We start from the raw sequence: 24,239 nt of genomic DNA, 5'->3' as shown, positions 1-24,239 counted from the left end.
GGGAGAATCCGGAAAATTCTTCTCTTGTTGTGTGAGAATCTGGAAATTAACGATAAGAAAGAAATAATCTGGAATCAAACTGCTCCGCCGATGTGAGAACAAAATTTGGCACATTGTATAAGAGAAAATATTGGTTTTGCATTTCCAATCCTTTCTGTTGGCAGGCTTGACTAAGATAACATTGTTTATACACTGAACTGCCAGGCTCCCGTAACTGAAGGAAGTTTTTTGTTGTCTTCTCTTCCTTGAGAAAACACATGAAAAGTTCCTTTTTGACTTCTACTGTAGGCAATGCAAAACAGATGAGGCTATGTACTGAGATGCTTCAGCAAACTTTTTGAATTGCTAGAGATTTTGTTTGTGGAGGTTGGTGTTATGGCTGTTGTCAGGAAATATTTATGCTGAAATCTCTTTAAAAAAACAGGGTAGGATGAACAAGGGGTGTAATATCTATCTAGTTTGTGCCGGTAGCATACTTCTGTACTGTATCTTCCAAATTTGCAGGAAGGATGTAAAATGTGACTTCCTTCTTCGAGTTACAAGTAAGGTTTCTATAATCCTTTTAGACATGACTTCATTTATGTCTTTTATGGGGATAACTGATGTTTCGTAAATCTTAGGTTTCTTTCCCAGTTGTTGGTGGACCATCTAAGTGTTGTCTAAAATTTTCTTATATCTAGATGTGGAGGATGATGAACACCGACCGGACAGTTTAGGCTATCGTGCTGTTGCCTTCTCTTATGGAAACAATGATTCTGCTGACCAAAGGGATGCTGATGCTGGAGCGGAATCTTCTGGGTTTCTCCCTCCGTTCCCCATTCCTGGAGACCTTCTTCACTGCTTGGTAAGCCTGTGCTCTTGAATCTAAGGATTTTGTACGTTTCTGCCTGAACTTGATATCTTGTACTTTGCTAACCCAAATTCCCTAGTATGGCCTGTAACAATTGTGAAAGGTGCATATGTATTTTAAGGTTCGCCATGTCAAGTTTTCAGATGCTTGGAGCAGGGATGGACTACTTGTGATTGGTTGCCGTACACTGGCACCTTGTTTCCTTTTGATGTCATGACAAGGGCGTTGCAGGTGGGATTAGGAAAGTAGAAATTTTCTTTTTGAAGACTATCAGTTTAAGGGGGCAAAATTATGCAATACATTAAATAGTGCTCCTTTTTTTGGTTGTTGCATCATGATTATTCGGTAATCAGTTTTACTCAATGTCTCTTGCTTCATTAGTTCTCTGTACTCCCGTGCCTCTGATTTGCTGTTTAGAAGTGTTGGAATTTCTCATTTCTAAAAGAGTTTCTTTCTTTGGTCTTGTACTTTTCCTTTTCTTTTTCAGCCTCCTACTGAGAAGGCGCATCAGATAATTGCAAGGACTGCCATGTTTGTCAGCAAAAATGGTGGGCAGTCAGAGATTATTCTGCGGGTGAAACAGGGAGACAATCCAACATTTGGGTTCTTGATGCCTGGCCATCATCTTCATGCATACTTCAGATTTCTTGTTGATCACCCAGAGCTTTTGAATTCTGAATCTGATGGAAACTCACAAGATGAGAGGATAAAGGGAGGTGGCGAGCCCAATAATTCAAATGGTGTTGGTGGAGCTTTGTCTTTGCTTGGGTCAGTCTATGGGTCTGGAGAGGAAGAGGAGGGTGATGATACTGTAAAAACTGAGAGAGATGCCTCCCAGGATAGTTCTGTCACTGATAGTATTTCTCACGGTTCAAAAAAGATTGAATCCCAGGCCCATATGATGAAGGATGAGTCAGTGTCTAGAAACCCAATTCTTTCCAATAAAGAGAAGGTTCTCACAGTGAAGAAGAACTCTTTGATCAATGCATCCAAATCTGGAACTGTGAAAGGCATGGAAGAGAAATCTCGTTCAGTTTCCGCTGCTGCAGATAAAGCAAAGAGTTTGACCATGGGAATGACTTCAAAGATTGAGCCATTAATTGTAGAGCCACCACCTGAATTAAAGAGATTGATTGACAAGATTGTTGAATTTATTATGAGAAATGGGAAGCAGTTTGAGGCAACTCTTATTGAGCAAGATAGCAAGCATGGGAGATTTCCTTTTCTTCTCCCATCCAACCAGTACCATTCGTACTACTTAAAAGTCCTTCAAACTACTCAAGAGGTATGTTTTCCTTATGTAATACCATGACGAGTAAACCATATCAAATGTGTCTCTCCTTTCCATTTTCTTGTGTTTTGTCACTGCAAATAGTTTCATTTTTGGCCGCAATTACTGGCCATGTTAGGAAGACAGGATATGCATGATCTTGTTTAAAAATAGTTTTTGATCTCCACTTGTTTGTTGGTTGGGCCAATCTTGAATGAACTTGTTCCTACCCTGAACGGCCAAAAATGAACTTATGGAACTTCCATAGATTTTTGGAAATTAGGAATCTAGTTTGTTTTTCTATGCGGTGATATGGTCTCCTTAGTTTCCTGTTAATAAAGATTACTTGATGCGTCGAAGAATTCTGTTTTATTAATGTCTTGTATCTCTCTTGCAGTCTAGAGTAAATGGGAAGAGTTTGTATCCTGGAAAGGATGACCTAGTAGGACGTAGGACAGACAAGAAAGCTTCTGTACTCAAGGAAAAGGATTTTTCATTGGATTCTGCTGTTTGTGACATGCCATTGGAATCTGACAGGAAAGAGAAGTTCAAAATGGTAATAGGCAAATCAAAGAAGGACATACAGGAGACTGAATCCAAAGGGGCCCAGCAAGAATGTGGAATCACTGTAGATGCAGCAGCTGCAGCTGCTATTCTTCAGGCTGCAACAAGAGGCATAAAAAATTCTAATTTGCACATAATTTCAAGCACTTCTCCGGGTGTTCATGTGAATAGCAGTGAAGTTATACAGCCTGGAACTTTAGGCAGCCTTCCTTCTTCCCGACCAGGTAATGCTGTTGAAAAGTCTGGTCAGAGTGAAAGTCATAATTTTTCTGCAGTTGCCACCAACGCAATTGCAAGAACAGTTGCTGGTGAAGCTGCTGGAGAGGCTGATTCTGCTGAGGCACACTTGACCAAAGAGCAGAAGCTCAAGGCTGAAAGGCTGAAAAGGGCTAAACTGTTTGTAGCCATGTTGAAAAGTGGCGAAGTGCCCTTTAAAGCTGGAACATCACGTGGTTCATCACTAGAACCTCTAGACTCCGGAGTCTCAAGGTCAGCTAGTGAGGTTAATCTTGATGGCAAAGACAGAGAAGGCAGCTTGGCTCCTGTTGATCTTGATATGCCTGCTACAGGTGAGAAGCGTGAGAAAAATTATTTTGGTGAGGAGCATGCTGAGCGACTCTCGAAAAGGAAGTATCGATCAAGAGCTGGAGGATGTGAGGATGTTGATGAAGATGATTATGGAGATGAAAATACAAAAGAGCATGAGAGTCGCTCAAGAAGGAATTCTGGATCAAGATCTAGGAGACATGATGGAGAAGATGAAAGTGCAGAGGAAATGAAACATAAGCACCATAGGAAAAGGCATCGACATCATTCTTCTTCTGAGGAAAATGAGGATAAAGGAGAAAGTAGTGAAGAAGACAGGGACCATAAGCGCCATAAATCAAAGCACCGATCTCATCGTTCACAACGGGAGGATGAATGTGAAGATAAATATAAAGAGGACAGAAATCATAAACGGTCTAGGAAGAAACATCGTTCTCACTCTTCTTCTCATGAGCACTCAAGGAAAAGGCGTTCATCGAAGCAATATTTGCAGGAAGACAATCATGATGATCATGGAATAGATAAAAAATCTAGGAAAAAGCATCACTCGCATCGTAGCAGGGACAAACACAGGCACAAGAGTGGGCGTTCTTCTAGAGACAAGGAATCTCGACGGAACCGTAAGCATGATACATCTTCAGATGATGATCGTGAAAATAGTAGTTCCATAGATAAACATAAAAATGGATCATCTGATGAAAGAAATGAGTTGGAAGAGGGCGAGATCAGCTACAGAGTCTCAGATGAGTCTAGAGGAATTGCAGGTGGTCATATCAGCAGAGAAACTTCTATTGATGTAGTGAGTTCCCTCCAGAGGGCTTCATCCCAACCTTCTGAAACCATTACTGATGTCCCTGATGATCTGAGGGCCAAAATCCGTGCAATGCTGATGGCCACTCGCGTCTAATTGTGAAACTTCAACATCCATGAAAAATGTGATAAGTGACAGGATGAATATGTCAAGACTGAGTGCAGGAGGTGGAAGGATAGAATTGCTAGTGCATCAGAGTTCCAAATACACTTGGAAGTGCTCGACCTATGTATGGTGCCGAGAAAATCAAGATCACCACCTTCCCGAATGGGCTGCCAGTTCTTGACCAATGGCAGATCTTGATTTGCCTGTGTATGACAACATCAGTTTGTTGTGCTAATATTGTATGAAATTTTTTAATCCCTCATCTCCCAGATGTTTTTAATATTACATGAAATTTTGCATTGTCGTTGATGATTTGTGAAATTGTTATTCTGATGCCCTTATGAGATTTTATTTCTATGCATTTACAGAAAATTTGCAGAAACTGAAGATCTATCTTCCCACAGGATCTTGATTCGAAATTAAAGTGTCATATTCAACTCGTGTTCATCCATTCGGAGAGCGGGAAGTAATCCAGGTTGTTCCCTGCTTTTTCTTTGGGTATAAATTTCGGTCACGAATAAGAAAAACATGTGCCTTGGTGCTTCTAATTAATAATTTGTAAAATTTTATTTTTGCCTTTTCATGTGATCCAACTCCAAGTTTAAAAGACTCTTGTAATCTTGGGTGAAATGTCACTTTCTTTGATTTTTCATCTAGTTCTGACTTTCTTCAAAATAGTTTCTAGAAAAACAAGAAAAAGATCCTCGAAACCCCTAAGAACTTTCTCAGACGTCGACGGAAGCGGGAAAGCTGGCGACTGGATAGAGCGGTCCGACCTCTAATCTAAAGTCGACATAATCCTTTTCAAATTTCAACCCTCAGTATGAATTTCAGCAGATTAACTGTCAATCGTTTACAAAAAGTGGGTTTATGTGAAAAGGCGTGTTTTATGAGTTGAATGCATTTAGGATGGATTGGAAATATGATTTGGGCTTTATTTTTAAGTTAACATTAGGATTCAGTGAATTTTGGAATTTTAAGACTAAAAGAATGGTGGTGTTTTATTTACTAGAAGAAGATGAGAGTATTGAAGGGTTGAAAGTGGGTGGATGTATCCGTGACGTTGAGGCTGAGCTGACCTTTTACGCTGCAAAATTTGAACAAGGAGAAATACTACTCCCCAGTTTGAGAATGAGCTGACTTTTTGCGCTGCAAAATTTGACACTTGAACAATAATAAATACTTTACACTCTGCAACAGCTATAACTACGTGCTAGTTGCCTTGTCTTAATATATCGGTGCAGCAATTAATTTATTTAAACATGTATTAATTGATTATTCAATGAGCTGATGGCCATTAACAAAAATGACTTTTTTTAAAAATAAAAATTTGTTCATTGCTACATCATTTATTATATTAAATTTAAATACTAGTTTAATACTTTAACTTTTCGAAATTAATAAATATATTCAAAATAAGCAAAGAAATAAGATATTACTATAAAAAGTAATTTAATTATATAGTCGTATCAATAGGATTCAAACCCACAATCTATTAATTATGAGACTTCCACCTTATCATTCAAGTTAGACATCATTGACACATTAATAAAAATGACGGGCAATGCAAAATTTGACTAAAATGTGCCCTATGATGTCCCAATTAATAAATTATTCTTGTAGAATTGCTTCACAATAACTACTTAGCAGGTTTTAACAATAATATTAATAACCATGTGTCAACAGTTCGTGAATAAATTTAAAATAAAACTATATTAAGAATCATATATACTTAAATATAACATAAAAAAATTGGATTCAAAGTCGTACTGTTAGTAGAACTTAAATTTAATAATTCGTATATTTGGATTTCAACTTATTGCAAGTCGGCTTCACGTATTGAAATTTATAGAGAAAAAAAAGAATCGTTTCTTAATTTAGTTAAGAATTGACCTAAAGAAAAAGAGAAAATTTGAGCTTTATTCTTATGACTTTAAACTGCAATTAATTGTTTTTTTATTTAGTTAAAAAAATAGACTTTAAAATGAGAAAATATCAGAACATTTGGCAGTTGCCAATATTAAACAGTTGCTATTAATTACTTTCATATTGAATGGAACGTCTTAGACTTTTAATCTCGTCCACCTTCATGCCTCGTTAAAGACAAATGAAGGTACGTTTTTCAGCCATAAGCTCTTGCTACCCAGTTTTATGTTGTAGACCATCAACCCTTATGACTTAATGGTTAATATCGAACATCATTATATTTATAATGCAAGTTTGAATTATTATCAAGATATTTGATGGGACTAAATGTACGTCTTGACCCATGTATTTATTTTTACATAATTATACATTAATTTTCAATAATAATAATTCAGTTATTAGGATGTTGACTAGCACATATGGTGAAGACGCAATTCTCTCCCCTGACTTCCTATTTTTGTTATAAAGAAAAAGAAGACATCCACGAGAAAAGTTCGACGAAATAATCAACTTCAGCCCTACACTTTTCCCCTCGTTCCAGGAACCTGATTCTTTCTATTTTTTGACTTATTTGGCTTACCCCTTTGGAAAGTTATCCAACAAATTTGATTTCTAGAATTTAGGGTTATGTTGAATGTTATAATGTATAGAAGTTTGAAAAATCATTATATATATATCTATATCTATATATATATATATTTATGATAGGATGTGTTTTATCACTCAAATGCATGCTTAGTTTGAGTATTTTAGAATGAATTTATTGTATTGATAATTGAATTGTGCAACTTCTAGATAAAGGATTGATATTAACCCCGTTTGAAGAAAAGAGAGCCAAAAAGCCTCAAATGAAACCAAAAAGTGATTAAGGAAAGATGAGAGGAAAAGTGACTTGAACATCTGATAGGGCGTGATCACACCTTATTCAATGGGCAAAGCTGTCTGTAAGAGAGATTAATCTGGAAAGATTTTTACTGCGATTCATTTTTTTTTCCAAACAATACGTTGGAAGGCAAGAGGGAGGACGATTTTGCTGCTATAAAAAGGAGTGTGAAGGCTGAAGATTAGTATTCAATTTCATATTTTATCACTCTCTTAGATTAGGTCATCTCTCCCCTTTTCTTCTTCTTAGTTTATATTTTTTACGATTTTCTACACACATGGTGTAGCTAATCCTCTTTTCTGATTCAAGGAGAACGTTAAACCCAATTGTTATATTTTGATATCTTGGTTTTAATTTGATTTCATCGAGTATTTCTTGTGTTGATTTACGTCTTGTAGAATGATTAATTTTGATAGATCCAACAATTTGATTTGAAATTAATTATTCTATTGCTATCCATAATCCGTAATTGTCATGAATAAGTGTTACAAGTAGCAAGCAAATTAATTGTTTGCTCCGTATGATTTATTTATAGGGACAAGAAAATTAGGTTAGATGATTGCAATTATCTCAATTATTTGATTTGGTTCAACTATTCTCGCTGATGCACATGCCACTATTGAATTGATATGAAACGCTATTGTGCCTAGTCGTGAGATACTCAGTTTTGAGTTGGATGCTTGAGTCAGGTCAATTACAATAGAAAAACAGGAATTTATTATCGTTATTCTAATAGATTTCAAAGTTGAATGCGTTGTAAACTTAACCTTGTGTGATCAATGATTAACATAGCGATTGGATGATACACTCCCTTGGGGTCTGAATTCTTCTCTTATTGATTTCTTTCTCACAATTTATATATGCTTTCTGTTTAGTTTCTATTAGTTAGTAATAATTTTTAATTCAAACTTCACCTATTTGGTTACCGCAACTTGACTGAGTTTTTAATTCGTAGTTCTCTAGGGATTCGATCTGGTTCAACTACTGCTACAATTGTAGAATTAGTAATTAATTTTGACAGCTTCGACGATTGATCAATATATTGCTAGATATGAGTTATATATGAATAAAACCACATAATTGACACGATTAAAAAATGAGTTAAATATATCATTTAACGTGTTCAGAAATTTAATGAAAATAGAAGCACGGGTTGACATGAGGATATGGCAATATTACAGATGATAGTGTGTTTGACACATTACGAACATAGTTTTTAACAAAAAGTTACTCATATTCTTTCAACAGTATTACAATTTACAAATTACATTAACATAAATATCGCAATAGATATTTATTCGGCTAAAAATTGTATTTACTGGTCATGTATGTTAGGGGGTAGCATTTTGAAAACTCTAGCTATATGGGTGGCATACATTAACCCATCATTCAATAATTTTTAGCAATTAGAGAATTTCGGTCACTAAGATTTCGTAACTCTTCAAACGTGGCAAACATGAATGAATTTAGGCTTTTCTAAATTGAATTTTGTTGACGAGCCTCACGTTCGTGTTTTATCCTCAGAACTCAATCACTAGATTTTGAGAGAGTACGTGGTCGTGATCGTGATCGAGATAACCAATCAAAATCGTATATTTCGAGCGAGATCACTGTAAAAATCAAAGTGATCACATCGGCTAGCTTTATTCCCATTTCAAACTCTAGAGATAGACATCCGAACTAATTCATGAATTAATTGCTGGTCTATCCGTATCATGAACTTCACGGGGACAACATCATAATAGAATGGCAACTTACTTTTCCCTTAGACACTACAAATTTTTGCTTATTTATATAGTTTAGTTTGATTGGACGTGGGTTCAAAAACCACTAAAACAAGAATGCATCTTATGTCAAACCCTTAAAAAAATAGAAATAAAAGTATATAAAATATATGTATATGTGTGTGTAGGTAGATGATGGGATGTAGTGTAGGTGTAGCTAAGGTGGTGGGAGCTTACAAGTAAAAAACAAAGCGGTCAAAGTGGTGGGGTGAGTCCCCATGTGGAGAATCCCTGGCCGTCAATTCCGTTGACTCTTCCTTCTCACGTGGAACTCGCCACCCCAATCGCATACCACTCAAATTCACTCCAACAAAACAATTCATTTTCAGATTGGATCCAATAATTAATATTAATCAATTACATAATAACATGTATATATATTTGTTCATGTAATTTTATTTTAGAATTAGTGAAGAAAATTTGATTGGGAAGAAGATTTCGTCAGAGTGATTGGGCGCACATTGACGCACCGTCTGACCTCACTCCCATCCTATAACTCTACCCATTCATTCTTGGAATTTTCTTTCATTACAATTTCCTTTGAAATCCTTTTCCCATTTGGTCTCAACTCTTACCTCTTACTTTTGTTTTTATTTCCTCTGCCCTTTCTAATATTAAGACTCAAAGGACAACACACACACACACACACACACACACATATCAAGACTCGTTTACACTCTCCATCGCTTCATATTCATACATTAGATCATTTTTTTTCTCTCTTTGGTGGATCATTCATTGTAATTTGTATGAATGTATTATATAGCGTGCATGTGATAATAAGGATTCATTCCAGATGGAAAACGGGTTTAATCAGGAGATGATGATTCTCAACTCCTTTGATGATCATCAAGGTTTGTCAGATGTGGATCATGGGGAGAAAAGGGTTCTGAGTGAAATGGATTTCTTCGCCGCGGAGGAGAGGAATTATTCATCAACTACTGTTCAAATCAAGAAAGAAAGTGATGAACCAGCTGGGAAAGAACTTCTCCTTCATATAAGCGTATCTCTCTCTCTCTCTCTCTCTCTCTATATATATATATATTGTGGATGAATGTGTTTTGAATGCATCATACATGTTAACTTTCGCAGACAATTAATTATCAGTTTAATTTTTTTTTCTAATTTCTCTTTTGTTCCCCCCCCCCCAACCCAAAAAAAAAAAAAAAAAATGTAGACTGGTTTAGATCTTTTGACAAGCAATCCAAATGTGATGAGTGAGAACCGGAGTATGGATAGTAATAGATCAGCAGAGGGTACTACTACTTCAGATACAGAGGTAAGATCATTCAAATCCATTACCACCAATTACTACTGTTATTTATATATATATGTAGGGGATTTGTGATATATGTATATGTATTTGCAGTTCGTAGTTCTGAAGGCGGAGCTGGACCGGATGAACACAGAAAATGAACGGTTGAGAGCCATCCTAAATCAAATCAACGACAAGTATTATTCCTTGAAGATGCACATCATGTCACTTTCAAATCATCAGCAGAATCCTGGATCATCCGCTGAAATCAAATCAGACGATCGCAAGGTTGGCGCGCATCAGATTATTATGTCATGATCCAGACTCTTACATTAACAGTTCACGGAAAGAACGACGAAAAAAGACACTATTTTTCAGTTAACTGATTGAATATCTATAGTAATATTTGCATGGTTGGTTCTTCAGATGATAAATGAAGTGGGAGATGAAGAAAATCACGGGTTCGGGATTAATCTGAAGCATCGCGGTCAACGCGAGGGTAAAGACATTGGCAAAACTCAGCAGCAGCTGGAGTGCTCAAGTTCACCACTGTGCACGGAGGAAATGTCAATGGCCAATCTTCGATTGCAGAAGAGCATTAACTCAGTTCAGATAAACAAAGTGCCTCATGATCAGCCTCATACTTCAAAGGATCTCGATCACCAGGCGGCTGAGGCCACCATGAAGAAAGCCCGTGTCTCAGTTCGTGCCCGCTCAGAGGCAACTATGGTAAGTGAAACGGGCATTCAATTCCTTATTTTTACTGCTGATTAATTAGGTACATCAATAATTTTAAATTATAGAGGACATATTCAAGAATAACAAACATATAAAAATATTATATATACATTATTTCACATCCGTGGAACTCGAAACTTCAACATTACCACTCCAACGTGTAGAAAATTCACATTCATGAAAGTTTATTTTCTCTTGGTAATAACCAGTACAGTTGACAATATAATTGTTTCCTAGTTGAGTTCTGGGAGAATCTGATCAACAGCTGATACGTAACTTCAATTGGAAAAGGAGATTTATGTTTTGAAATTAATATTCTTCATTTGCAGCTTGTCACTAATTATGTTCACAATTACATCTGGTCTACTTATCGATCGTCATATGTATGGTGTGGTGCAGATATCAGATGGATGCCAATGGAGAAAATACGGGCAAAAATTGGCCAAGGGAAACCCATGCCCTCGTGCTTATTACCGTTGTACCATGGCTGTTGCTTGTCCCGTTCGCAAACAAGTATAGCTTTTTCCATCCTTAATTCTATATATCGCAACTCTTTTCTTGCATCACTATCATTAGTTCAATATGATGCAATCGTATTTTGTATTACAAATTTCTCGTATAATCAGGAGATCGTACGACTGCTTAAGTTGCCAATATATATAATTTTTCAGAAATTGATAGAATTTCATAATGCTCCCAAAATTTCATATGATTATGTAATCATGCTTTATAGTAGGGAGTTAGGGTTCATAATTTCAGGGATGATTGGTATAATTTGTTACTAATTTTAGGAGGAGGTTTTCGCTTGTACTAACATTAACTCTTAGAGAATATGATTGTAAATGACAGGTGCAAAGGTGTGCAGAAGACCGGTCAGTTCTTATAACCACCTACGAAGGGCGACACAACCACCCGCTCCCGCCGGCAGCCATGGCGATGGCGTCAACCACATCTGCCGCCGCAACAATGCTACTCTCGGGACCGATGCCGAGTGCGGATGGATTACAGAACTCAAACGTGCTGGCAAGAAACGTGCAGCTGCCCTATTCACAAAACCTGGCCACAATATCTGCGTCAGCGCCATTTCCTACTGTGACGTTGGATCTTACAAATAACAACGCGAACATCCCCACAAATTCACTCCTCCATAGCCCACAAGCTCCCAGCCCGTTTTCGAGTCATCAACCACAACATTTAAGCCCAGGAGCCGGGATTCAGGTTCTTGATAGTTCCCAGGATATTGTGAATGCGGCGACGGCGGCCATTGCGGCGGACCCTAATTTCACTGCGGCTTTGGCTGCGGCCATAAGCTCAATTATAGGGAATTCTCAGCGAAATGAAGGGGTTGTAGATCATAACAACAGCGTGGGGGATGTTGGAAAATAAGTGATCATGCAGTGCTCTATTTGATTTTTGGCCAGCTGGACAGTTAGAGAAAGAAAAATGCATAGAGGAAGTTTTTTTGTCCCAATAACTGAAACCATGCGTGCACATGTGTAATTAGTTCATTTTGGTGATTTCGTGCATGTCATTTTACGTGTCATGATCTTTTTATGCTCATGTGTGCAGAAACAAGGCTTGTTTCTTGATTTCTCCTAAAATGTGCTTACCCACGTAGATTTGGGCTTTTGAATGGTTGGGAGTGCACGGAAAGATCCCAATTTGTGGACCATATTTGTGTTTGGACGGCCCAACACACGTTCTTCTGAGTCCACATACTTGTGGTGGTGATGTCCAATTAATGAGACTGTCTTGACCTTCATCACTGGACAACTCATGGGCAAATTCCTAAGGAATCATGAAAGAAAAGAAAGTTAATAGATTGAAGCTGTGGGCTTACGTCCTTTCCTCTTTCTCAAAAAATATATAAGTCATTAGGTGAGCTTGCCAATATTCTCATCCACAAACATTTATGTGCGCAGTGTAATTGGTTAGTTGATCGGAAACCTGACCACTAAATTAGTTGGTTTTGGTTAGGTAAGGAATGGATTAGAAGAAGAGCAAAATGACATACAACAAATAAAGCTGATGAATTGGCATTGGGGAGAGGAATATGAATAGGAATGTGGAACCTCACTTGTCCTTTTCTTCATGTGTGCAATCCTCTTCCTCACACACACATCAATCACATACGTACATGCATAAACCAAAAGCAAAGAAAGGTAGGGGAAGATTCCACCCCATGATGCCTAATCACCTCATCATCCTTCTTTGCTTTTCTCCTCCAATCATATCAACATTTTGGTTTCTTGAATCCTACACTTACATCTACATTCAACCTATCTCATTCTTTTTTTTCATTAAGATACAAGCTACTCTTACGAGATGAAAATGTACTTATTCACATTCATTAACATGTGGACATGTATAAAATTAGCGTGCTAAAGAATTCAAACTAATAAGATTTCACTCCATACGCATTCTGTCACTTGAAGTACTCCATCAATATATTAGTAAGATAAAACTTATTTTACCATTCTTTAAAGAATTCATGTGACTTGTTTAAAATAAATCAAGAATCCAAAATAACAAGATATAGCCCCAGATGCATTTTGTCACCTCAAATACTCCATCAACATGTCATTTTAGGTAAAAACTATTTTTTATGATTCATTACAGATCCACCATTGTGATGCATAAAGGGATAGATGCCCCTTTAATTTGAGGGGTCTTTCTTCTTTTTATCCCCAAGGCCAGAAGGGATATAGATAGGTAGCATCAAAGTGATGTGTGGTGTGAGGAACGCAATGCACTTTTGTTTTGATGATTGGGTAGAGAGGGTTTGCTTGCTTCAGACTACACCTTGGAAAGATCACCGCCTACCATTACTTTAAGCACAAGAACCATGATTAAACTGTTAACCCCCCAAACCCCACCCCCACTCCTTCCCCTTTTCAGCTTAAAATAGTTGGGCGGTTCCAATTTTTTTAGCTTTTCAACTCCCCAAGATTCTCACTTTTTTCAATTTGGTTGTTGCAACCTCCACTCCACTCCCCTCCCCTCCTCTACTCCTCCCATTTTTACTTTCTTCCTACCCAATATTTTTAGATTAGATCAGAATCAATTATATTATAAATATGATATACTTATTATATGATTAATATACGATAAAAGAAATATCACCAATTATACCTGTCATATACTTGAATTTCTTCTCCTGCCCCAAACTTTTATTGTTGCATTAAAAGCTCATCATTTAAGGGGATTGTTTGGGCGTAACTCTACAACTTTGGAATAACTTGTCAATCTCAATTCTCACCTCACCTGCTTTTATATTAATTAATTAAACCTTTTGACAACAACTTCTCAGTCGCTATTTAATAATCTTAATTGGGCCTAATTTCAATTTACCGAACATGAAACATGTGAGAGGATCGCGCTGTAACGTGGCTCCTTAACCAGCCTCATATAGCCACCCATCGAGGGTCCCCCCCTTTTTCTTTTTTTAATATTTCGTCTAGTATTTATTTATTGCAGCTTATAGTACATGGTCCAAATTACAAAAACGAATATTTTATACATTTTTGTCCAATTATAATGTTGAATAAAAAAATAAAATATTATTTACAAAAAATAATACGCAGGGTGCATGATCACATTTGCTACAAGAAAATAAGTTATTAATGATCATATTTTTATTGATACATAATTATACAATGACAGTATTAAAATTATCACTTACATTAATCTCTCGTGCCTTTTGATGAACTGTGCTTAGTTTGTTTCTTCCATATATATATATATTTAAAAAAATAAATATATCTTTAGATGACATTTACATAAAATATAAAATTTTATTTTTCGTCTCATGGGATAAAAGGATTTGCACTATCGATCCTATACTTCACGAGGTTAACATTTTTTATTGCATAGGAATGAAAAGGTTATAGATATAGTCCCACCCACTTATTGTGCGAGACCAAATCTACAATATGATTTAATGGTGTAGGACCGAAAAATGGTTAGAGTGATAAATATAGGAGAGTGAATCATAAAAGTGAAAGTTTCCTTATTAATTAGAGAAATGGAGGAGAGTAGCATAAAATAAGTGCATCATAATAAGTAGGCAAGTAATTGGGCAGTTGCTCAAAGTGTGTTGGTATTTGGTGTGAAGAGTAAATAGTAGCATTAAAATGGTGAACCTACTCCTACTATTACTACTGCCCCAAGTCCCAAATCCCCAACTTTCACCACACTCTCTCTGCCCTCTGCTTCAACATTTTACCTTCCACTTACCACCACCAATCCATACGCTTCTTTCCACTTTTTCTCAATTTTCTAACTAAATTAAATACGCCTTCAATTTGCCTATTAATTTTTTGCCCTCTCTCCCAATTTAGTTTTGGGTAAAAATACATTTTGTCCTTCAACTGTGCTCATTTTTTTTGAATTATTTTAAAAATTATGGTGTATATAAGATGTGCAATAATTACTAGTTATTAATTAAGATCACATACACCAAGGTGAAAGTGGCGTCTTTTTTAGTTGTACACGTACATAAAATGTGCTATAATTATAGAAAAAATATTAATTCAAATTGAATTTTGTCGAACTTAAATTATTTATATGATAAATATAATATATTTATTTTGTGAATAAATTATACATATTTGGTGATGAATGAATTGATATGGATGAAAAATGAGTTGAATAAAAATGTTGTGACGTGGTAGATATTAATTAAGAGTATATAAGGTGAGGTGAAAAGGGCGTAGTCGGTCCTTGGTAGTTGTACCTAGCCAAATCCGAAACCTTGAAATTAGAATTGCTTGCCCGAACAGTAAAAGCCGCGCCGCAATGTGTTAAAAGCGCATCGATTGGCTGGCTGGCTTGGTTGTTGATTGCGTAGTTGCGATGATAGCGGCGTTCAGAGGCACGTGCTCACGTGCCTTCATGTGGACGCCTCTTTATTAATTATAGCTAAGCAAAGAAACGCGCCGCACACCGTCGGCCGATGCCTCTCTACCTCTCCCCTCCCGCCACGTGGAACCCCTCATCCTCAACTGAAAAAGGAAACCATAGCGTATACATTTTTAATTGTATAAATGGAAAGTGTGTTATCGTATGGCCGTCGCTCGCATACGGGACGGGAGGAATACCCGAAGAAGATTCTCTGCGTAAGGACGTCCAACACCCCCCCCCCCCATGCGAAAAATAAACCACTTTTCCACTCGTCTTTCCCCCTATATATATAGTTCCACTTCCACCCTCCGAAGACTTCAAATCCAACAACACTTTGAACTTCGATCTTGATAATTTTGATGGAGTGGAGAAGGGGTCCTACCATCGGTCGGGGCTCCTCCGCCGTGGTCTCTCTCGCCACCACCGCCGCTGGCTGTGTCTTTGCTGTTAAGTCTGCGAGTTTTTCTTCTTCATGCTTGTTACAGAATGAGCAGTGTTTGATGTCTCAGCTTTCCTCTCCTTTTGTAGTCAAGTGCTTTGGCTCTGATGTTTCTTGGGAGGATAATAAACGGGTTTACAATCTGTTCTTGGAGTATGTCGCCGGTGGCACGCTTTCTGATCTGATCAGGAGTCAGGGGGGTTGCCTGGATGAGAACGTGATACGGTTCTATACGCATCAAATGCTCCAGGGATTGAATTATCTTCACCTGAAGGGGGTTGTGCACTGTGACGTCAAAGGCCAGAACGTATTGATCGGCGATGATGGATTGAAGATCGCGGATTTTGGGTGCGCGAAATGGAGCGGTTCTGCTGTTCCCGCATTCGCCGGAACGCCGGCGTACATGGCCCCGGAAGTCGCACGCGGGGAGGAGCAAAGCTTTGCTGCTGATGTCTGGGCCATGGGGTGTACAGTTATTGAAATGGCCACGGGATCTAATCCATGGCCGGAGATGAAGGACCCTGCGTCAGCTCTTTACAGAGTAGCTTATTCCGGCGACGTGCCGGAGTTCCCCATCTGGTTCTCCGACTGTGCTAAGGATTTTCTGAGTAAGTGTTTGATGAGAGACCCCAAAGAGCGGTGGACGGCCGCTGAACTCTTGCAGCACCCGTTTCTCAACTCTGTGGAGGTGAATTGTGGTGAAATTAGAGAGTTCACCAGGAAATCTCCGACTAGTGTAATGGATCAAGGCTTCTGGGATGCTCTTGAGGTCCCGGATTCTTCTCCAAACCCGACGGATATTGCTTCATCTTCGGATTCTCCGACAGGTAGGATCCGTGGTTTGGTCGGAGATGCTTTCTTGCCGAACTTGAATTTACCAGTCTGGAAAGAGGAGGAAGATTGGATGACCGTCAGGGCCAATGAAGATGAAGAATTTTCAAAAATTCATCACGACAGTGAAAACATGAACCAAGATTACGGTATATTTCCGAGTATCAACGAAGAAGAGATTCCAACTCCAGATGCCGTTGAAGGCTCATTCTTTAATTCTTTTCCTGATGAAATTAGTAGTGTTGATGTTAGTAATTTTCCAGTTTGGAGTAGTGATAGTGGTAACTATGATTCTGTATCAAGAATTGTTGTTCTTAAGAAAACAGTAATGGAATTTTTTACTCATCCACATCAATTTTTCCTACAATCCTTCAAAGTACGGGTGATTTACAAATTTACATTAGATTGTGTGTGAAAATGTGATTTAACCTTCAAAGGTTTACTCTGAGTTTCATAATCACAGTGTAAACGGAAAGCAATTAGAAAAGGTAAAAAGAAATATTAAAAAGTATGCAAAGACTTCTTATATTATACAATAGGTAACCTTTGAAAATAAATTTACATTACTTCTATTTCTTAAAGCCGTGTTGAATAAAAAATCATGAAACTCGGACAGATACTTAGTTTTATTACAAGTAGACAATTATTATTATTGAAGTAGTTCAATATTCATGTATTGATTGGATTCGAACTTATGATCTTTTAATTATGAAAATTTTGATTCATCAACAATAAAAAACTTAGACAAACATATATTTTTGGACTGATTATAACTAAAATTTGTTCGAGAAATATTATTTATTCAATTTACAAGTATTGAGGTCTTTGGACGGGGAACTTGGTCACAATGGGCGGTGGTGAAGGGATTAGAGTTGACAGTATGTGGGCAAGTGTGAAGAATGATGCAATTCTACGACACGTTGATGGAGTCAGGTGAAAAATTACAAAGTCCACCGCCCACTTGCCAAGTGTTCAGACCTAAAGTGTGAACATGGAAGACTTGAAGAATCATAAGACTAAGTGTGAAAATTCTTGTATTGGTGGGTCGGGAAGTCAACCATTCTTTTATTAAGAAACTAAGTGAGTCAACTAAGAAATAAAACCGCCACAAGAGAGCCCACCTTTGATTATTTGAATGGCGATGTGGGTTATTCGTTGGGTTCTAGAAAAGTTGGGTTGGCCAATAGTTTGCTCAAAGGGCACGAAAAGATCAAGCAACGCAAATGCACTTCAACTACTAAAATTCTATCATTGTGGTTTGATGTATGTGTAAGGTGGAGACTTATCCATAAAACAAGAAATACAAACGCATGTGTAAGGTGGAGATGGTATGACCCAAGCACCCACCATCTTTTCCTTTTGGCTATCATTTTTTAGAATTTGTAGCTTAATATTTTAACTTTTTCGGAAAAAAAAAAGAAAATCATGCTCTATTTACTATATACAATTACATCATATCACAAGTGAATTAAACATATGTGATGAATCATATGATCAATGATACTTAATCATAAAATTCGTTGTGCATATCCAGATCTAATTTAAATTAAAACTTTTTATATTTTGAATGCTCGCAACAACCAGAATGATCCAAATCATATAAATAGGAGAAATGTATTACATAAATTGGTGGATAACAAAAGTAGAGATAGACCCTCCTTTTTATTTTACGGACAAGAGAGTTTAGGCTATCCTAATCCAAAAACAAAGCCAGCGAAGCTTATTCTTTCTTGTCGAGGTAGAGTGTAGGTAGTCTAAGCCAAAGCCAAAGTGCTTCAACTAAAACAAGAATTACGATGCTTATCCTTGGGCACTGGTTGAGGGTCGGTGTGCCATTGTTCTCTCATGCGGATGCGCCCACTACTTTTATATTTAGTGTAAACATTGTAGTGGATTGGAGTGGAGTGGAGCCTGAATTTCAACGTTTTTTATTTAGAACATATGTCCTGCTGCGAATCCTATGTGAAAGTCTAAATCACATTGGAAGGAATTCATATCCTGTGACTTCATCCATGACTTCGCCTCACGTCATATGTTGACCCATATACCACTATACTTGGTGCGCGGATATACCAATCATAAGTGTAATCATATGCTGTGTATAAAAGTAGGAGAGTACGGCACCATGCATCCGAATTAAACACAAGTTTTTTCCAGTGACAGGACCCAGTTACATTACATTATCAGTGTGTTTTTATAGAAAGAATAACCTTTTGAAGAACACATCGACCTTTCTGTAGCTCCTTACTTGCAACTATCGCAAGTACGATTTGTGTTCGCTTATACAAGGTATGAAAGTGGACCTACACACTTTATAACTTTTCAACCATCTTAAATTAGTTGGCCGAACTTAGGTGGTGAGGTGTTTCGCTTGTAACCCAATGACCTCTACCCGTAATTTTAGTTGCGTAGTTACAGAAAATCCACTCGATTCAAGCATAACCGTTGGTCGAGTTACCTCCAATTTACCTTGATGTACCTGATCAGATTTAAAAAAATTTGTTGAATCAGAGGCCAATTTTTTCAGAGCCCAGGAAAGAATACACTGCAACCTGAATATGAATATCCCAGAACAGTGAACAGTGATATTCAGGCTCCAAGCAGAAACACAAAAGTGAATTGTGCAATTCTCTAGGTAATTGAGGCACTGAATCCTTCTACTGCACAGTTATTAACATTCGACATTGGAATTCAAAACTTTTTAACTTATGTTTCTCAAAACTTGCTATGTCAATCAATTGATCCATATAGTAAGTATCCTACATCTGCTACAAGTTAAATGAACTATCAACTCCTCATAGTTATTCCTATGCTATTCCAATTACAAAAGTGAGAAAAACACATTGCTTGAACTGTATATTGTGCAGCATCTGCTATAAGTCAAGCTCCTGACAACTATTTCGGTTGAATCTTATCAAGCGAAAAGGAAGGACAGGAATCCATCCAGCAGGTATAGAAAGGAAAAGGGAAGAGTACCAACTCGAAACCAGAAAGACAACTTGAGACAATGATTTGATCTCTACATCTATTCTAGAAAGAGGGGGGATAATCTTATGCTATCCACTTCGGTAGTATTCCATATAGGGTGCACATCGGTAGATAAAACATGAAGATGTAATAAAGTGAAATATCGACATCATTATATGTGCTCTAATGGTTTAACTAAAATCGGCTGCTACCACATTGATAGCATCCATTTCCTAACATAATGTCTAAATTTACTCTTGAATTCCGATCAGATGTTAGCTATCTGCACTCCCCAGGGCAGCGCCCCAAAATTCCGTTTCTTCATCTCACTCCATCATTCATTTTCATGCTATTCTATTTCTCACTACTTATCCCCAATACCAAGTCTTGGTGAAATAAGAGGGTAATGTAGATCCCATTTCATGGCGTCTTAGGGGAAAAAGGATGGATAATTAAAAAACTCATGCCAGCATCAATCCTACTTGATGACCAGCAAACTAGGACCATGAAAGCAACCAAAGGATCTATGCATAAACATAAACATTAGCAAATCTTCATTGATGTAAAAGTTAAAACAAAACAAGAATCTTATCAAATTACCCTGCATTAGTTGTATAGCACCAAATATTCCTAATCACTAGAATAAATGCGGGCTTATTAACCTCAGTCATGCCTTTTCCAAGCTTAACGTTAGCTTCAAGTTCCCCTATCATTTTTAGTCATCTTCCTCCACAGCTTTACTCTTGCCCTTCTCCTTGCTCCTCACTTCCTCCGACTTCTGATCCATCCTCTTCACAGCCTCCAAATGCTTCCTCAGCATGCGAACCTCTTTAATGTAGTAATGGATTCTGTCGATCATCAACCACAGGAATAGAGCAAAACCTGCATTCATCAATTGCAATTTTCCTTCCAATTGTGAGGATCTTAGTAGCTAGAAGCATGGCTATGTACTGTACAATAATAAGAGCTCATCACGTGATATAACATTATGACATTGTGTTAATGGGGCCGTTTCACAAATAGGACAAAATCACTATATGAATCGGGAATCAAATAATTTAACAATCACGTGGATTCTAATTCACCAAATCAATATTATTTATACTATTACATGAAATCTAATAAGAAATTATATCAACACCACCCTACACAAATAATTTCATTTTCATTTTAATTTATGTAAAACAACAGAACTAATGAACACGCTTTAGAAATAATTTTTAAGCAAAATCAGTGATGGTATATCACAATTTCTTGCACAAGAAGAAGAGATTGACCAAATTAAGGATCAAAGGAAAGTTTACCCAACAGTGATGCTTCGAGAAGCTGATTGGCCAAGAGCACCTGGTCCGTAGGATTAACGGAGGCACTTTCCATAGATCGCTTCTGAATGCTCGTAATGTTAAACAAAATGGACACCATGATCACAAACAAGGTCCCTGCGGCGGTGGACGACACTATCGGGCCCCTACCCTGCTTCAATCTGTCCAGTAAAAGCAGAAGCGGCTTTCTCAGCGGCGTCCGAAAAAGAAGAAGCAAAATCACAAACACTTCCCCGAAAACCAGAGCATATAGAGGCTGAATCATCTTTCAAAAACAAAAATATTCACGAATTTTCCTTCAACTCTGATGAAATTCACGGAATAATAGAGATAAATTGATCGGGAAAAGGATGAGACGATGCGATGCAGTGAATATATTGAGTGAGGAGGAGCGACGTGTGATTAACTGGAGGAAGAAACGAATCAAAGGGGAGGAGACGTGGCCCAAACCGAATAAAACCACTGATATTTTTATCAATATCATATTCACACCGACAGGGCTTGTTGGGCCGAGCCGATTTTTGGGCCATTTCGTTAACGATCTCTTGTAGGCCCAAGATGTCAGAGCCTGACGACCCAGAGAGGCAGGGTACATTAATTTTTTTTTTCTCTATGCTTAGGGTTGAAATTGATTTTATTTTCTAAATATTTTGATATACGATTTGAACCTTTAATCTTCTTAAATTATTATAATTTGATTCAATTATTAAAATCAGATTAAAGTTAACGGATCTGGGAACACGACTGTTGGAGGGTAGGCCATGTTGGGCAACAACAAAGTAAAAATGGATTAGAGAAAGTAATAAAAATAAAAAAATAAAATGGTAATTTAATATTAAAAAAAGTAATTAAAAAATAAAAATTTAAAATTTAAAGAAATGGAAACAAAAAATCAGATAAAGTAATAAAAATAAAAATAAAATATTAGATAAAGTAATAAAAATAAAAGATATGGAAATAAAACCTCGGAGAAAGTAGTAAAAATGAAAATAAAAGATTATAAAAATTTAGATAAATACAAAGTAAATTAATAAAAATAAAAATAAAATACTAGAGAAATTACATAGTCTTTATTACTTTCTCTAATCCAGTTTTATTGTTTTGTTATGCAACACGATCGTGTTCCCAACTTCATTAATTGTAATTTTAATAATAAGATCAAAATTATAACAATTTATATATATATATATATATATATATATGAACCCAGATTGTGCCTTAAAATATGCAGGGACCAAATTAATTTCAGCCCTAAGTATAGGGACTACAATTTGCGTAATTGGTTTCAACTAGGGGTGGCAAATGGACGGGTTGGGTCCAATCCAAATAGGTTGGATTCAATATGGGTTGAGTTTAAAATGTATTTGAATTAACGGATCGTAAATAGTTCGAATTGAGTCGATGATACCCATGTTTTTATATTTAGTATTTATAAATTTTAAAATTCAGATAATAATAATAAGTTGACAATATTTTTAATACAACTTATAATATAATATAATACAATTAAATTTATATGAAGAAAAGTAATCAGGTTACATCAAGGATTCATTTGTTAAATTTTAAAATGAAAAGCTTGTAAAGTATTAAAAATTACCGTATTTTTTTGAAACAGCTCATAAGATGAATAGTTGTGCAATCAATTTCTCCATAATTCTTTCTAAATTTAAATTGTAAAATTTTCAATCGCAATAATAATAGTACATGTTAGTTCATTATAAATTATTATTAGATATTGATATTCGATATGTTAATTAAAATTTATTAGAATTTTTTTTTAAAATGGTTACATGTAAATTGCAAGCTTTGACTATCTTATAAAATTCTTCACTTTCCTTTAATTTATTTCTCATTAATTTAAAATAATAATTTACTAAATAAATTTTAAAATTTCTGTTTCTTATAAAAATGTGAAAGTAGTTAGTAATATATAGTATAATTAAATCGATTCTAATGAACTTAAAATTCATCGTCAACCCGTATACATCACTATTCCATTTAAAATTCATCACCAACCTATATAAAACGCATCATCAACCCACTTAAAATCGATCAACGATCCATATAGGACCCATAAAAAACTCATGACTGTAATATATACTAATATCTTTTATCAGTTCTATTATACTATTAAAATTACTTTTGATAAATTAATAGAAAATTAAACATGAAAAATTCATTTAGGACCCATAATTTATTTAAATAAAACCATATTGAACCTATATGAAAAATAACCTAACTCAAAATTAGATGAATTTGGTGGAAACCATATACTGCCACCCTTAGTTTCAACTCTAAGAGGGAGTAGATATTCGGCCCAATCCACCCTTAACAAATCATGTAAACGGTGCTTAAGAGTATAGATATATATATTTTTGTTATGTTTTTAATATCTCCTTATTAATTTTTAACATGTGCCACATAACTAAGCATATGTGGAAATTGAGATTGAAAAGACAGTGGACAGGACACTTGATAAGACATGCACATAGTTATAGAGCGCGACACTTGATAATACATTCTCAAGACACACCAACATTCTTCTACACAGACAGTACTACTGTACCACTTTCATACATAACATTGCCGCCTGCTCCTTATTAAACCCAAATAGCTTTAGACTGGGAAGTGGGGACTTGATTTTTGCACAGCCTACGTCAAGGGGATCCTCCAACGACCTCACCACCCAAACCGCCACGTGAGCTACCATTACCATCACCATCACCCCCAACTCCAATCCCTCCACCAGCTCGAAAACCACCGCCTGGTCCACCACCCATACCGCCACGTGAGCTATCATCACCATCACCGCCAACTCCAATCCCTCCACCAGCTCGAATACCACCGCCTGGTCCACCACCAAATCCCACGCTTCCACCCACTCCACCTCCGAATCCCCCACCTATGCCCAATCCACGCCCAGCCCCCACGTCGATTCCACCCCCTACTCCTGCGCCGACGCTTGCGCCCATTCCTGGCCTTCTCCCGCGAGTTTCGTCGGATGCACCCCCGTCTCCATTGTCATCCTCTGACGGTCCGTCTTCAG

General features: G+C 36.8%; 5 protein-coding genes across 9 annotated transcripts in view; 3 read left to right on the top strand and 2 right to left on the bottom strand.

Annotated features, from left to right (window-relative positions):
* LOC105174883 (protein SWAP) overlaps positions 1 to 4,467 on the top strand; it is a 5,030-nt gene extending 563 nt beyond the window's left edge. Inside the window, exons 2-6 of one of the 5 annotated variants that reach the window (XM_020698398.1) lie at positions 505 to 542; positions 681 to 844; positions 994 to 1,081; positions 1,338 to 2,135; positions 2,518 to 4,467. In XM_020698398.1, the coding sequence (XP_020554057.1) occupies positions 1,064 to 1,081; positions 1,338 to 2,135; positions 2,518 to 4,137 (2,436 nt within the window). In that variant the 5' untranslated portion in view covers positions 505 to 542; positions 681 to 844; positions 994 to 1,063 and the 3' untranslated portion in view covers positions 4,138 to 4,467. Of the gene's footprint in view, positions 1 to 288; positions 543 to 680; positions 845 to 971; positions 1,082 to 1,337; positions 2,136 to 2,517 lie in introns of all 5 variants that reach the window. The other 4 variants (XM_020698397.1, XM_011097115.2, XM_020698396.1 and 1 more) reach the window with 4 other exon arrangements.
* LOC105174882 (probable WRKY transcription factor 31) lies at positions 9,160 to 12,735 on the top strand. Its single transcript, XM_011097113.2, has 6 exons — positions 9,160 to 9,742; positions 9,917 to 10,018; positions 10,109 to 10,282; positions 10,421 to 10,723; positions 11,132 to 11,245; positions 11,582 to 12,735. Exons 1-6 carry the CDS (start codon positions 9,536 to 9,538, stop codon positions 12,116 to 12,118), a joined length of 1,437 nt encoding a protein of 478 aa, XP_011095415.1. The 5' UTR covers positions 9,160 to 9,535; the 3' UTR covers positions 12,119 to 12,735.
* On the top strand, positions 15,929 to 17,334 carry LOC105175152 (mitogen-activated protein kinase kinase kinase 2). The gene has a single exon (XM_011097499.2). The coding sequence runs from the start codon at positions 15,994 to 15,996 to the stop codon at positions 17,317 to 17,319; it is 1,326 nt and encodes a 441-aa protein (XP_011095801.1). The 5' UTR covers positions 15,929 to 15,993; the 3' UTR covers positions 17,320 to 17,334.
* On the bottom strand, positions 20,562 to 21,633 carry LOC105174881. Its single transcript, XM_011097112.2, has 2 exons — positions 21,176 to 21,633; positions 20,562 to 20,753 (listed from the first exon to the last, which is right to left on the bottom strand). The coding sequence occupies exons 1-2, from the start codon at positions 21,456 to 21,458 to the stop codon at positions 20,587 to 20,589; spliced, it is 450 nt and encodes a 149-aa protein (XP_011095414.1). The 5' UTR covers positions 21,459 to 21,633; the 3' UTR covers positions 20,562 to 20,586.
* On the bottom strand, positions 23,851 to 24,165 carry LOC105175151 (glycine-rich protein 5-like). The gene has a single exon (XM_011097497.1). It carries the CDS (start codon positions 24,163 to 24,165, stop codon positions 23,851 to 23,853), a length of 315 nt encoding a protein of 104 aa, XP_011095799.1.

Source organism: Sesamum indicum, linkage group LG12 (assembly GCF_000512975.1).
Source record: "Sesamum indicum cultivar Zhongzhi No. 13 linkage group LG12, S_indicum_v1.0, whole genome shotgun sequence".
Classification (NCBI taxonomy): domain Eukaryota; kingdom Viridiplantae; phylum Streptophyta; class Magnoliopsida; order Lamiales; family Pedaliaceae; genus Sesamum; species Sesamum indicum.
This window is presented reverse-complemented; position numbering and strand designations above follow the sequence as displayed.

Excerpts from the sequence above, each read along its gene's own strand:
- LOC105174882 (XM_011097113.2), top strand. The coding sequence starts at position 9,536 with ATGGAAAACGGGTTTAATCAGGAGATGATGATTCTCAACTCCTTTGAT. Across the intron at positions 9,743-9,916 it reads AACTTCTCCTTCATATAAGC|ACTGGTTTAGATCTTTTGAC; the intron begins GTATCTCTCTCT and ends AAAAAAATGTAG. Across the intron at positions 10,283-10,420 it reads TCAAATCAGACGATCGCAAG|ATGATAAATGAAGTGGGAGA; the intron begins GTTGGCGCGCAT and ends TTGGTTCTTCAG.
- LOC105175152 (XM_011097499.2), top strand. The coding sequence starts at position 15,994 with ATGGAGTGGAGAAGGGGTCCTACCATCGGTCGGGGCTCCTCCGCCGTG.
- LOC105174881 (XM_011097112.2), bottom strand. The coding sequence starts at position 21,458 with ATGATTCAGCCTCTATATGCTCTGGTTTTCGGGGAAGTGTTTGTGATT. Across the intron at positions 20,754-21,175 it reads TCTCGAAGCATCACTGTTGG|GTTTTGCTCTATTCCTGTGG; the intron begins GTAAACTTTCCT and ends TGATGAATGCAG.
- LOC105175151 (XM_011097497.1), bottom strand. The coding sequence starts at position 24,165 with ATGGGCGCAAGCGTCGGCGCAGGAGTAGGGGGTGGAATCGACGTGGGG.